At 46.7% G+C, this 14,771-nt stretch overlaps 1 protein-coding gene across 1 annotated transcript in view; it reads right to left on the bottom strand.

Annotated features, from left to right (window-relative positions):
• The window catches only part of TXNDC5 (thioredoxin domain containing 5), an 85,161-nt gene extending 71,814 nt beyond the window's left edge, over positions 1–13,347 (bottom strand). The window contains exons 1-2 of the mRNA XM_033934717.1: positions 13,037–13,347; positions 4,597–4,746 (exon numbers count right to left, since the gene is read on the bottom strand). Coding sequence (XP_033790608.1) covers positions 4,597–4,746; positions 13,037–13,233 — 347 coding nt within the window. The 5' untranslated portion in view covers positions 13,234–13,347. The remainder of the gene's footprint in view (positions 1–4,596; positions 4,747–13,036) is intronic.
• Positions 13,348–14,771: the final 1,424 nt, after the last annotated feature.

Here is a 14,771-nt window from a genome sequence, read left to right as displayed (position 1 = left end):
AGACAGCAGACCTCCCTAGATTGCATATCCGGTCTGCAAATTGGTCCCTCGGTGCCCCTCAGCATGGAATCCCCGATGACTATTACTCTGCACTTCTTTGGGGGGAGCCGGTCAGTTGTCCCTGGAGATGGAGCTGTGTGTTGGGCCTGCTCCTGTTCCTGCTCCTGTTCCTCATCGGCAGTTCCTTCCTGAAGAATCTGGAATCTGTTCCGCAGGGCGAGTTGAGGGGTTGATGTAAAGCTGCCCTGTTTGTAAGAAGAAGGAGAAGATGAAGAGATTGAAAAAGGGGGGGGGGGGGGGTCTCCTATGTAAAAACCAGATCTGCAAAAACAGGTACTGAAATTGAGAAGCAGCTACATGGAATGTGTACACAAATGTATGCCAAGGAAAAGCATTCAAGCAGTAGAGGAATCTAGTAAGCCCATTTGGCTAACCGGTCCCTAGCCTTGTCCACTCTACCCAGAAAGACAGAGGCCTATACACTAGCCGTGAGGAGGAACTCCACCAGGAGGGAAACAGAGACACATGTTAACTGCTTCATAGGGCATGTCAAAAAAGTCCCCATAGAAAGCAAGGAAGGGAAGCAAACCATCCTTGAGGAGATAAGTACAAGGAAGGAAAGAAATTCCGTAGGGAAAGAAATGACTGTACAAAGTCAACTCCCAAAGGAATGCATTTACAGAAAGTTCCCTAATGGATCTGTAAAAAATGATATGTCATGCAATTATGAAGGCTTTGCGAACCCTACTCAAGGGAAAAAAACACATGTGATGAAGAAATACCCACCACTTCAGAGAGAGACGGGGCGTAGTTCCAAAAAACACCCCAAGCCTCTCAACCAGTCAAAACCAAGACCATCAAGGAGTCGATGTCGAAGGCTGAATACAGCTTGATGACTGCAAAGCCTTCCCATACCGGAACAACACTGACACCGGTAACTGCAACGACAACTGGTGTCATGGGATAGGAGTCGTCAAAAGCAGAGAAGACTCAAGTGAAAATGTCCCCGGAATCAAAAAACTCAACTGGGCAGCAATAGAAGAAACGGTGTCAACAGGGCTGACAACCCAAACAACTGGAATCACAGTTGAACATGTCAATGTCGACAAGAAAGTCCGACATCGACCTGGATGTCGAGATGGACTGCGACATCGACATTAGCATGGCGTCGATAGAGAAGTCGACATCGAGCAGGGAGGTCGACATCAATTAGAAGCGTCAACATCAACGACAGGAACAGTGAAAACATGCCGAGGCTGACCAAAATTGTGGCATGAAAGAAAACACTGTTAAGAAGGAATAACCAGTACCAATGGATACAACACCGGTACCAAGGTGTAACACTCCCTAGATGAAAAAAGCCGGTATCAAGGCACACAGCACCACCGAAGCAGACGGGAAAGGACACCGGTACTGTTGGTCCATGACCAGTACCGATGGTGTCATTCCCAAACAGAGAGAAAAGGACACTGGTACCATTGGCACATGACCGGTACCGAGGATGTCATGCCCCAGGAAAGAGAAAAAGACACCGGCACCGTTGGTCCATGAACCAAAGGTGTCATTCCAGAGTAGAAAGAAAAAAGCACCGGCACAGGGGTCCATGACCGGTACCATCGGTGCCGCTTCCGGAGGAGAAAGATAGAACACTGGTACCCTTGGATCCCAACTGGTACCATTGGTGTCATTCCGGAACAGAAAGAAAAGAACAACGGTACCCTTGGTCCAGGACCAGTACCATAGGTGTGGCTCCGGAATAGAAGAAAAAAAAAGAACACCGGTACCTTTGGCTCATGATCGGTACGCTTCCAAGATGAACATGCCCATATCAAGACAGTCATCGACATCGAAGCGGAGTCAGAGATAGGGCTGAAAAAGGTCGGGAGGACTTGACTCACTGCTACAATGACCAAGGTCGGCAGGATAGACTCACTGCTACAATGACCTGAAGCACAAAGGAGAAAACCAACTTACCAAAAGAAGAAGCATCACAGGCGGTGTGGACTGGAGAAGCAGTGCCAGAAGTACGCTGGGTACCGGATCACTGGCGTCGACTGGTGCCGGATTCCTGGCGATGTTGACGGGAAACTGCTTCTGGAGAATACACATGAAAATGCGCTGAAGAGGAAAAAAGCAAGGGAAGTAAAAAACGGCAAGGCCAAGGACCCGACATTGCTAAAATAACAGAAGGATGTCAGCAAAGACAAGTTCCACAACAAAATTTCCGCGTGGAGGAAATTTGGGCAGGAAACACTAGCCCGGGAAAAGAGCCACGAAGAGGGGAGAAAACAAAATGGCGATCCATAAGGCCCCACTAGGCCAAACCGACAACGGTAACAAAAAAACATAAAGTATAATTGCTCTTTTTTTTTTTAACCAATCAAAGAAAGAAAAGAAGAAACTGACAAAAAGTCAGTAAACCGCGAGAGCGGGAAGGCAGCGAAATGAAAAATTTTCAACAGCCGTTGAAACGCGACTTCTTAGCTCTGCGGAAACTAAGAAACCACATGCCTACATCGGACAGGAAGGCACTCGCGCATGCGCGGTGCGGGCGTCAAGAACTTTTTCAAGTTCTTGAAGTGTCCGTACCGGGGCTCCATCGGTGAAGTCACCCATCAGCGAGAATATGCTGCCTGCTTGTCCTAGGATAATGCTGCTACTGTTTGGGTTTTTGCCAGGTACTTGTGACTTGGATTGGCCTCCATGAAGACAGGATACTTGGCTACATGAACCATTGGTCTGACCCAGTAAGGCTATTCTTATGGCAAATTGTAACCCATCCTATATAATAAAAGCTTACTGGCGCATGCGCTATTAAAACAGCATGATCCCTGCCGCTGTGGTGTGTGATCTGTGGCCATGTTCCATTTTAGAACCCGGCGGCAGGGAACATTCTGGCCACTCCCCTCCTCCCGCCCTCACTCACCAACTGCTGCTGCGAGGAAGCGCAGGCAAGCTCTCTCCCTTCCGGGATGAGCCGGACCCCTGAGACACGAGTGTCTGCAGAGGAGGCCCCCACCGCCGCCAGCCAACACCTTCCCAGTCTCCTGAGCTGCGTCCTCGCCCTCCCGATTGCCGACCTTGGTGGCCGCTGACAAGTGCTGTGTCCGTCCGTGCCGAATTCCATTGTCGAATTCGAACACGGAGAGACACAGCACAGCCGGCGACTCCCCCTCCCACCCTCATTCACCGTCAAAACCAGCTACTTTTAAGCCTCCTCCTTCTCGCCAGCTCACCTGCGTTTAAATTCAGAGAAAAGCGCTGCATCACGCTACCGCTGGCCTCGCTGTCTTCTGTTTACTGCGGCCCGCCCTCTCTGACTACTTCCTCTTTCCGCTAGGGTTGGCCGCAGTGGATAGAAGACGCCGAAGCCAGCGGTAGCGCGGTGCAGTGCTTTTCTCTGAATTTAAATGCGGCAGCTGGGAAGGGGGCGGCGGGAAATACTGCTGCTGCACAGGGAAGGCTGGGAAATGCTGCTGCTGCACAGGAAGGGCCGGGAAATGCTGCTGTTGCACAGGGAAGGCCAGGAAATGCTGCTGCTGCACAGGGAAGTGGGGGGGGGGAAATGCTGCTTCTGTACAGGGAAGGCCTGGAAATGCTACTGCTGCACAGGGAAGTGTGTGTGTGGGGGGGAGGGAGGAAATGCTGCTTTTGCACAGGGATTGGCTGGGAAATGCTGCTGCTGCACAGGGAAGGGTGGGAAATACTGCTGCTGCACAGGGAAGTGTGTGTGTGGGGGGGAAATGCTGCTGCTGCACAGGGAAGGCCGGGAAATGCTGCTGCTGCACAGTGAAGTGTGTGTGTGTATGGGGGGGAAATGCTGCTGCTGCACAGGGAAGGATGGGAGGGAAATGCTGCTGCTGCTGCTGCTGCTGCTGCACAGGGAAGTGGAGGGTACGAAGAGGGAAAGGGGGCCTGGGAGCAATCTTGGTTTGCTTTGGGGGAGGGGAGACAGAAGGGGGTCATGGAGAGACAGAAAGACAGGCAGGCAGGCAGCACATTAGAATGAAAGACAGACACACAGAAAGACAGCGGGCAGGGAGAGAGACAGAGAGAAAGAAAGAAAGACAGACAGACAGGGTGCCAGAGAGAGAACCTGAAAGAAAGACGGACAGACAGCGGGAGGGAGAAACACAGAAAGAAAGGAAGAGAGAGACAGGGGCAGGGAGAGACACAGAAAGAAAGAAAGACAGATATATATTCTAGCACCCGTTAATGTAACGGGCTTAAACACTAGTTAACTGTATATTAAGTATGACAAACTGTAACCTGTTTGACTATATACTATGTATGCAAACCTGTAACCCATTCCGAGCTCGTTGGGGAGAACAGGATATAAAACTAACTAAATAAATAAAATTATGGCCAAACAAGAAATGGCTTGGTGTGCAAGAAAGTCCTGCATTTGGAAATACCAAAGCCCATTTATTAGTGAGGCTTAGGAAAAGGGCACCTTAGTCAATAAAGTATTTTATTTTGAAGAGAATAAATGTATACACATTTGCCAAAACAAATGAGAAATTTTCAAAAGTAAAAAATAAAAAATCCCTACCAGTGAATATTCCTCTTTTTATTTATTTATTTATTTTTACTTACGTGGGATATCCTGTGACCTCTTGATGAGAACATATATCAGCATCTGCTGTGCAATCCACTTTAGCAACAAAGACCGAAGGATCTTTCATGTTGTTGAATTTATCTCCTAGTTTATTCCAAGTTGGCTGCAGTAACTGGCAATGCCCACACCTGGAATAGAGCACGCATGCATTAAAAATAAGAATTATTAAAAAAAAAAAAATATATATATATATATATATAGAGAGAGAGAGAGAGAGGGGCAAAATCAAAAAAGCATCTAAGTCCCCTTTTGGCCTAAGTCCCTAAACGTTCAACCCAGAAGCAGGGAAAGTGTCCATAACCAAAACAAACGTCCATGTTTTGATTATGGCCTTCCTCTGCCTAAACACCCAATCTCCACTACGTCTAAAAGTATCCACACAGCACGTCTACACTTTTTAACCATAATGAAACAAACAAACGCCTAAGCCACAAACGTCCAACAGAAGGGCTTTTAGGCGAAGGAGGAGCCAGTCCTTCGCCTAAAAGCTGGATTCTGTAACCGGTGTCTGTCAAAAAAAACACCGGTTACAGAATCTCCCCCCCCCCACAACGATCCAGGCAGGAGGGTGCCCAAGCCCTCCTGCCATGTCAAACCGCGACCCCCCCCTCCCGACAACATCGGGGCAAGAGGGAGCCCAAGCCCTCTTGCTCCCCCGACTCACCGAATCCATCAGGGCAAGAGGGAGCCCAAGCCCTCTTGCCCCCCCGACTCCCCGACTCCATCGGTGCAAGAGGGAGCCCAAGCCCTCTAGCCCCGCCGATCGTGCCCCCCCCCCCGACTCGTTCGGGCCAGGAGGGAGCCCAAGCCCTCCTGGTCCAGCCGATCCTCTACCCACACCCCCCACTACATTACAGGAAAGGAGGGATCCCAGGCCCTCCTGCCCTTGACGAACCCCCCTCCCCCCAACGTTCGCCCCCACCAGAACCCCCGATCGGCCCCCCTCCCAGCCGACCTGCGGCCCCCCTCCCAGCCGACCTGCGACCCCTCCACCCCCTATTCTGATTGGCCCAGGTGCCTTAGGCCCCACCAGTAGGCGGGGCTTTGGTTAGGCTGGGCCAATCCGGCCCCATTCGTCAGAGGACTGCCTGCCAGGTTTGGCACCCGTCTGTCCGGCCAACTTACTTAAAGGTACGGGGAAGGTGGGTGGGGGTCGTGGGGTCGGCCGGGAGGGTCACGGGTCGGCTGGGAGGGGGGCCGATCGGGGGTTCTGGGGGGGCGGACGTTGGGGGGAGAGGGGTTCGTTGAGGGCATGAGGGCCTGGGATCCCTCCTGCTCGTAATGTAGTGGGGGGTGGGGGTAGAGGATTGGCTGGACCAGGAGGGCTTGGGCTCCCTCTTGCCCCGATGGAGTCGGGGGGCAAGAGGGCTTGGGCTCTCTCTTGCCCCGATGGATTCGGTGAGTCGGAGGGGGCAAGAGGGCTTGGGCTTCCTCTTGCCCTGATCGAGTCGAGGGGGTCGCGGCTGCCGCAGGGCAAGAGGGCTTGGGCTCCCTCTTGCCCCGATATGTCGGGAGTGCCACGGTTGGCTGGGGCAAGAGGGCTTGAGCCAGCCATCAGCTCAGCGGCCCATTTTTTGGCACTTAGACCTGGTTTTATTTCGTCTAAGTGAAAAAGGTCTAAGTGCCGACTAAACTGTATTGGTTATACCTGTTGTACGCCTAGGTGTAGGTCGGCCCACCTCCCGCCCACTGCACGCCCTTTCCCCTCCTCTAAACACACCTCTTTTCTCTCTGTGCGTTTAGAGGCAGGGGAAAGGCCTAAGTTGGTTTTAGATATGTCTAAAAACCAGCTTTGGTTATGGGTACTTGGACGATCAGGCATTTTGATCGTCCAAGTAGCCACTTAGGACACTTTTTAGACGTTTTTATTTTTTGATTATTACCTCCATACTGTATATTTATATTCAGTTCAAAACCAAACTGAAGTACATAATATTGACAGAGTAACATAAAAAAGATGATGTTAAATAAAATAAAACCTAATACAGTATAGTGCTCTTTAACCTCCCCCTTTTACAAAACCATAATGCGGTTTTTAGCACCAGCCGCAGCAGTAACAGCTCCAACGCTCATAGAATTGTGCTACGGTTTTGTAAAAGGGGGTGGGGGGGGGCAAAGTCTTCACAACCTTGTACATTTTTTACATTATCTAAAATATACAGCTGTAAATATATAAAAATAGAAGTTTGTTTCACTGATCTACAAAATATGGTTTTAATTTTCAAACTGAAAGAACAATTACAGAATATTCAGAATGCAATAAAAAATGCAAACCTTTTCCAAAAAATAACCACAGGTTCATATGCTCATCAATAAATCAATTATAAAATTAATATTCAAATTTTAATTAATAAAGCTCCTGCATTCTTAGAAAGGCTTCTAATCTCTTATAGTCCTACAAAATCCTTAAGATCGGAAGAGAAATCTCTGCTCTTAGTCCTTCACTACAACTCATTTATTCAAGGAGAGACATGATCTTTTCCGTCATGGCCCCTCAAATCTGGAATTTGCTCCCAATCAATATAAGGGAAGAAAAATTAGTAAGTTTAAAAGTCTCCTGAAAAGCTGTCTTTTTAAGGACGCTTTTAACTGAGTTACGCAAATTTTATATATTCAGGATGTGTGGTAGAGTACTAGTAATGATGATAGGTGAAAATTGAGCAGGTATCCTTTTCCCCATCCTATTGTTTCATCACCTCGCCCTTTTTATTTGTTTATAAATTGTATTTAACCCTTTATTATTTTTTACCTTATGTGGTTGGTTGGTCTAAAATTGTTTTAACCGTCTGGTTTGATTAATTTGCTTTTCTTTTTTATCCCAATTTTATCATTATTTGTAAATTACATTGGATTACGATTTTGCAAACTAATCAAATTTTTATTAAACTTGAATGCTCAAACCCTCAACCTAAAACACCATAGAGTTGGCAAAGGTTGTTCTTGGAACCATCAAGGCATTTCCAAGAGCAAACTTTGCCAACTCTTTAGTGTTTTAGGTTGAGGGTCTGAGCACTCACATATTAATTTTATAATTGATTTATTGATAAGAAGTATATGAACCTGTGATTAATTTTTGGAAAAGGTCTGTAGTGGACACAGGAAGTTATATTGTACTCCTGTAATGAGATCTGTTTATACCTTCTCAGTGTTATGCTTTATACGGTATGTATATACAGTCGATTTCGCTTAAGTGCACCAAACTCATTTGCATCTTGTTTTTCGCCATGCTACTTCTTGGCGAATCAAAGAAATTATATTTAAACCAAGCAATAACTAGTTGAATGAGATTAAAGCACCCTTTCTTAAACTAAGCACTTTCTTTCTCCAGAGGTGCAGTTGAGAGAAAGGTTGTCAGTTGAGATGGCTCAAAGAAAACATATTTATGAGAATGATAATTAACAACACATTTACATGGATGTCGCAAGTAAAAGGTCGCCCCCAGAGATATAACACCAGGTTTCCTTAACAAAAATTCTCGTCTCCTTCTCTGTGTATCCCTAGCCAAATCTGGGAACATCTGAATTTTACAACCTAAAAATTCTTTGTGTTTATTTTTAAAGAAGAGTCTCAGCAACCAGTTTTTATCTGGTGCGAGAGCTACTGTCAAAAGTAAAGTGGCTGGGGTCATCAATTCTCTATCAGACGTTTCCAAAATATTAGATATGTTCATTAAATCAGGTCCCATTTTCTGTTGTTGTTGGTCTTGAGTTTTATTTGGAAGGTAATAGACCTGCGTAAATGGTGGTAACGACTCTTCAGAAAGTTCCAATACTTCCGTCATATAACGTTTCAACATTTCCCTTGGGGCTATCATAGGAACCCTAGGGAAATTTATCAGTCTGAGATTATTATTACGAGAGAAATTTTCCATTGCCTCCATCTTCCTTCTTAGGTTAGTATTGTCTTTAATTAATGTCTCAGTAATTTGTTGGGAGACTTTTAATTCTTGACAGACATTCTGTACTGAAGTTTTTAAGTCCTCAAGTCCAGTCTTTAAATTTTTAATCTCAATTTCATGGTTATTAAGTTTCTTTTCTAATTGTTGTAGTTGTGGGTTTATAGATCTTGCCAAATTGGCCACAAGATCCCACAGAGAATCTAATGTAACCTCTCGGGGCTTCTCAATTTGAAAAGGTTGTAAAGGTTGTAATTTTAATTTGGTTAGCTCACCCTCTGGCAGCGTGTCTCCTACAGCAGTCTGTCGAATTCTCTCATCCCCCACCGCTTCCTCCTCAGTCTCCTCGCTCAGACTCCTCTGCACCAGCAGGGAGTCCTGCCACACAGTTCCCCCGTTGTTCTCCTTAGCCTCCGGGAGGAGGTGAACTCCGACCTCAGGAAGTACCTCCTCTCGCGGGGAACTGGTTGACTGAGGGCGTGGGGGGAGGTGCCCTTACTTCGGGACTCAACGATGTCTCCGGCCCCATGGAGAGCAACATAGATGCGCCTCCACCATGCGTCTCCCGCGGGGAACTCCCCGAAGCTGTCGGCGTGCCCTGCATTCTCCTCATCAGCTCCTCGATGTTTCCGAAGACGGCCGTTCTGGAGCGCTGCGAGGCTCCAGCAGCGCTGCGTCCCCCTCCTCTTCGGCATTATAAACCAGGTAAATAATTACAGTAGACAAAGATATTTTAAGGAGCTTCAGGGAGAGTGAAGCTCAAAACAACTCCTCGTGCGGCCATCTTGGATCCCCGTTCCCACTTCGCTACTTCTTAAATTTTATGCCATTACGAACTTTCTACCTCTCTAACCATCCTTTTGTTGCTTTGAAGTCTTCTACGCCCAGTTCTCCATCAGCAGAGATCCACTGATTGGCAGTTGTCGACTTCTAGTCGACTCCTGTTCCAACATCTCCCGCCTTCCTAATTCTTTTCCTTTTTCTAGTAGGATTGCTGTTGTTTTGTCAGTCTTTCAATATGGCTTGCTTATTTTTGTAAATCTGGGAAAATTTGGCTAAGATGAACGCTGTAATGCTTTGCAGTAGAGACCTGACTCCACCTTTGGTCAAGTATCTTTAAGACATCGACATATTCAGTCAAAGACAATGACTTGTCCAGCATAGTGGATACGTTCAGCCAAAGACAATGATTTTTGTCCACGCAACGCCATGGTGCAGTTCCGAAAGTTCGAACACCTGGCCAGGTCTAGGCTGCTGTTCCAAAACACGTGACTCATCCACGTCAGAACATGATTGCTTTTAACCGGAGTGAACATAACGTGAACGAATAGAGGTGGGACCAATAACATCAGTGTGCATAAGCGGATTGTGTGCTTATCCGAACTGTAAATATCTGGATTTTATTACCATTGACTTTAATGTAAAAAAACCAGGACCATGGCGGTCAGGTGCGGCTAACCGAAATGTGCGCTTAACCAACATGCACTGTACGAGAGGAGCTTGGGATTTAAAATTGGCTTTATTTAGCTCAAATCAATAGTAACACCGATCAACAATTTTAATTAAAGTTAGATTAAAGAAATATTTAGAAACTTACAATCTCTGTGTCTCAGTAAGATGTTATGTTTAATGTTTCCACACTGTCAATACTAATCCCTGTCAATACTACAATGTCTAACCTACCCTGTTTAGTGAATGGACTTGAACTTTGCTAGTTGCTGTCAGACCAGTGCTCTAAAAAGTGATTTAAAACAGAATTTCACTAGCAGCATTTCTCACCACTGCCCAGGAAGAGATTGTCATCGTCCCCCCCTTTCTGGCAAGGCATTCCTCTCCATGGCATTCCTCTTCCTGATTTTATGCAGGGTTGGATGCCACCAGTTCTCTCTCACAGTCTCATTCTCCTTCTTCTTCTTTTTTTTTTTTAATGTCCCAAGAAACTCATTGTTATATAGGATTTGTCTCCATAGCCATTAATGGTAAGTCTTGTCATTGGCTGTTGATGGGCTAACATGGAAGTAGTGAAGCTTGACAGTTCATGATTGGTCCAGCTTGATGAGAATTAAGTCATGGGAACTGGGCCTATGATGCAAAGGTCAGCTTAAGCAAGAACTCACAGCAGTCATTCAGAGGGGCTGAGCGTGGGGCAAGAGCATGGAAAGCTTGCTCCTGCCTGGTGCACCGCTGGACCAACAAAGATTCAAAAAGGTACGCAGGGGGAGACGGAAGGGAGGTAAAAAAATTTGTCAAAGTTGGCTAGGACAGGAGATAGGATCCCTCCTGTCCTGACCCACCAGGTCATACAGCAGGCCGGCAGAGGCCTGCAACAAGTCTGGAAGGGGGCTGGGTGGGCACTGACCCAAATATGAGACTCCTAGATTTGGGCCATTTTTTTGGCCCCAAAATCTCATCTTATATTTGAGTGTATAAGATATTTTAAAGTTTATTGTGAATGTGTTGAAGATGTTGGAAAAGACAGTTTGGACTCAGATTTATATACTGTATGTAAAAATCTTTTTCAGAATGAAATCACCTATGCAAAACCTCAATCCTGAGGAAAGTTTTGAAACATGATTTCATGTCAGGAGAGGTTATTCAGACATAGTAACAGAAATTTTTAAGAAATCTGGAGCCAAATTCACAAAAAACATAAGTGCTTTGTTTATATATTGCTTATGATAAAGAAGAAATATTAAAAATAGACGGATTAATGAGGATAAAGGTTGATTCCTGGAGAAACCTTATGGTCCTAAAAATTGGAAAGTGGAACAACCATCTGAAGATCCATTAAAAAACCATTTAAAAAGTTAGATTTAAAAAAATATTAATACCTGGAGGGACTGGTGGTTTAAATTAATATTGGGATGTTTGATGAGCACCAGTCATAGTTGAGCCTTATCAAAGTTTTGGTTGACACAAAGGGCAGAAAGTGAAGGAGATAAAAACAGCAAATAGATAAGGCGGCCCTGGAACCAGTTAAAAGCACGGTTTATAGTCATTTGTGCGCGAGACTTCAGCACGCCAACATTGAAGCACAGACAATTCGGGCGCAAGACCCTAGTGCACCACCAAAAAACTTACTTTTAAAGAGCTCCGATACGGGGTGTGAGTGGGGAACCCCCCTCCCCCAGTTTACTTTATACTCTTCACGCTGCTGTTGGGGGGGTGGTTGGAACCATCCATTAAAGAGTAAACTTAACTTTTCCCCGATTTTTTAGGAAAAAGTTAAGTTTTCTCTATAATGTGGGGGTTACACCCCCACCCCAACGGCAGCACAAAGCCTATGAAGTAAAGTGTGTGGGGGGTTCCCCCCACATCCCCCGTCAGAGCTCTTTAAAAGTAAGTTTTTCAGCAGCGCGCTGGGGTCTTGCACCGAAATCTCGCACGCTTTTGTCCCGTCACCAAAAGCACAGATACAAGGAAGTTCAACCAGAGACTGGGAAAGATGATTAGAAAAATAAAATCACCAAAGGTAGAAAAAAGAACTTTATTTTCAATTTAGTGATTGAAATATTTTAGTGATTGAAATATTTAAGAATTTACATTTGCCGTCTATATTTTGCACTGTTCAGGAAGAAATGCATGTGTTTCTATTTCTCTCCTGTTGTACTGCATGCAGAGTCTGGCATCTTAGAGTTTCGTTTCAGTATATTAGGACTTTTCATTTGTGGTCTTGTTTTGCATAGCATTTATTTGTGTTCTACATGTGTGGCCAAGGCCAGGTGTTCTGGTAGAAATGGCCCAAAGCAGGAACATATTTGTCCACTCTCCTTCACCACTTTTGGAACCAAAACGGCCCTCGCTTAAAAAATTAGTAAAGACCACTGGCTCAGACCGTTATTTATATCTTCAAACTGTACTCCGACTAGGAAAAACTTCCTGAACTTAACAAAACAGATCAATACACTCAGGGGGCCAATAAAGGTATGGCATTTGTTGCCAAGAAATGTGGTGAGGGTGACTCAGATAACTAGGTTTAAACGAGATTCTGACAGATTCCTAGAGGAAAAGTCCGTATACAGTTATTATCCAGACACAGGAAAGCTGCAACTCATTCCTCTAAGACAGAAAACTGGGGGGGAAAGGGGGATCTATATTTTGAGGTCTGCTCCCCCCCCCCCCCCCATGCAGGGATGCATCTTCAATCTGGTAGCAGCACGGCCCACCTCATACGCGCTTAACTTCCGACTTTTTTTTTTTTTTTTTTACACCTTTGCCCAATAACTACGGCCCTCTCCGTAGAGCCTCAACCCGCGCGCCAACCGCATCTGCTTCCGGCCACGTAGCTCAGAGCGCCGTAGCCCGTCTCAAAGCAGGTGCGAACAGAAAGATGTACCTCCCCTCCCCCTCAGCAACCTTTCAAGCCTCTCCAACCGTTGCCCCCCCCCCCCCCCTACATATACGGAGCGCTCGCTCTCGGGGATTCGTTTATGTTGGTATGCGCGCGCGCACGCACGCACATGTATGCTCGCTCCGAGTCCGCCCCCTCCGACGCTGAACTCCGTCCCGCATTCGAGACCTACCAGGGAGCGAAGAACATGATGAAGTGGGGCGCAAGGTCTACGGCGTGCGTGAATATGTCCCCTTGGTACAGGTGCTTCTCATGCGGGTCCTCCTCTGCTTTAGCCGCAACCCGCATCATTGCCGGTCCGTGGCCCAGGAGCAGCGCCTGCAGCGGAAGCAGCCATAGACGGGGGAAAGGGGAGCCGCGGGAAGTCATCGCTGCTGCCGGCCGGAGGGAATGGGGAGGCGGGGGGATGGAGGAACGAGAGTAATTCGTGGAGCGTCGGGCGGGGCTGGGGCGCCTTCCCTTCCTCGCGCTGGGGTGGCTGCTGCTGAGGGAGGGAGGGAGGCGGGGCTGGGGTTCTGCTGTGTAAAAAACTGGCAGTGTACCTATTGCACAAGTGGTGCAGCCCGGCAGCAGCTCTTTGCTTGAAAGGCCATGAATAACTTTTTTTAAAAAGTGTATGCACACTTTGGAAGGAATTCGCTCGAAGCGGTGTACTACTCTTGCTATTAATTATTTCTACAGCGCTACCAGACGCACGCAGTGCTGTACAGAGTCACAGAGAGTATGAAAACAGTCCCTGCTTGAAAGAGCTTACAACAATCTAAACAGCCAAGACAGACACAAGCTGTCATGGATACAGTTAAGGGGAACGGTTAATCAGCAGGCTGGGTTGGAGGGCAGAGGAATAGGGTTAAGGATTGAAAGCTATATCAAAAAGGTGGGTTTTCAATCCGCTTTTAAATAAGGGCAGGGGCTTGACGGACAAACTCGGGTAATAGGCAGCTAGATGAAAGGAACAGAAGTCAGGAATTGGCAGTGGAGGAGAAGGGTAACACTAAGAGCAGCTTATCTGAGGAAGGGCGTTTCTGAGAGGTGTATAAGGAGAGAAGCAAGAATAAGTCCAATATAAACAATAAGCACACTATATAGTATGCTTGGCGACGTCAACACAATACACTAGAAAAGGTTCAAAGGAGAGCGACCAAAATGGTAACGGGGATAGAACTCTGGTATGAGAAAAGACTAAAGAGGTTAGGGCTCTTCAGCTTGGAAAAGCGATGACTGAGGGGAGATGTGATTGAAGTCTATAAAATCCTGAGTGGTATAGAAATGAATCAAATTCTTTTATTACTGCATCAAGATTTACAAAGACTAAGGGACACTTAATGAAGTTACAGAGTAATACTTTTAAAACCAATAGGAGGAAATATTTTTTCGATTGGAGAATAGTTAAGCTCTGGAATGCATTGCCAGAGGATATGGTAAGAACAGTTAATGTAGCCAGTTTTGTCAAGTTCCTAGAGGAAAAGTCCTTAGTCCTTAGTCTGCTGTTGAAACAGACATGGGGGAAGCCACTGCTTGCCTTGGATTGGTAGCATGGAATGCTGCTACTATTGGGGGGTTGGTCAGGTATTTGTGACTTTGCTTAGCCTCCATGAAGATCTGTCTCGGGTCGACTCATCGCCCTGAAGATTGTCTTCGCTGCCTCACTCTTCAACCTCGTGCCTTCAAGCGCCGCTGCGACAGGTTTTTGGAACTTTTCCCTCGCATGGAGCCTGAAAAAGCTGTGGCCTCGGTCGAGGCATCTGTAAAATCCTCGACTTCGGGTCAAACCTCGAGTGCTAAAACCTCGACCTCGCCTCCTCGACAGGCCTCGGCCTCGAAGACCTCCGGGTCCTCGGCCTCGAAGGCCTCGACGGTGTCCTCGAAGCCTGGATTGGGGGGTAAGTCTCCTGCTTCCTTTTCAG

Source organism: Geotrypetes seraphini, chromosome 2, assembly GCF_902459505.1.
Source record: "Geotrypetes seraphini chromosome 2, aGeoSer1.1, whole genome shotgun sequence".
Lineage (NCBI taxonomy): Eukaryota > Metazoa > Chordata > Amphibia > Gymnophiona > Dermophiidae > Geotrypetes > Geotrypetes seraphini.
Note: the sequence above shows the minus strand (reverse complement) of the source record. Positions and strands in the feature narration are given on the sequence as shown.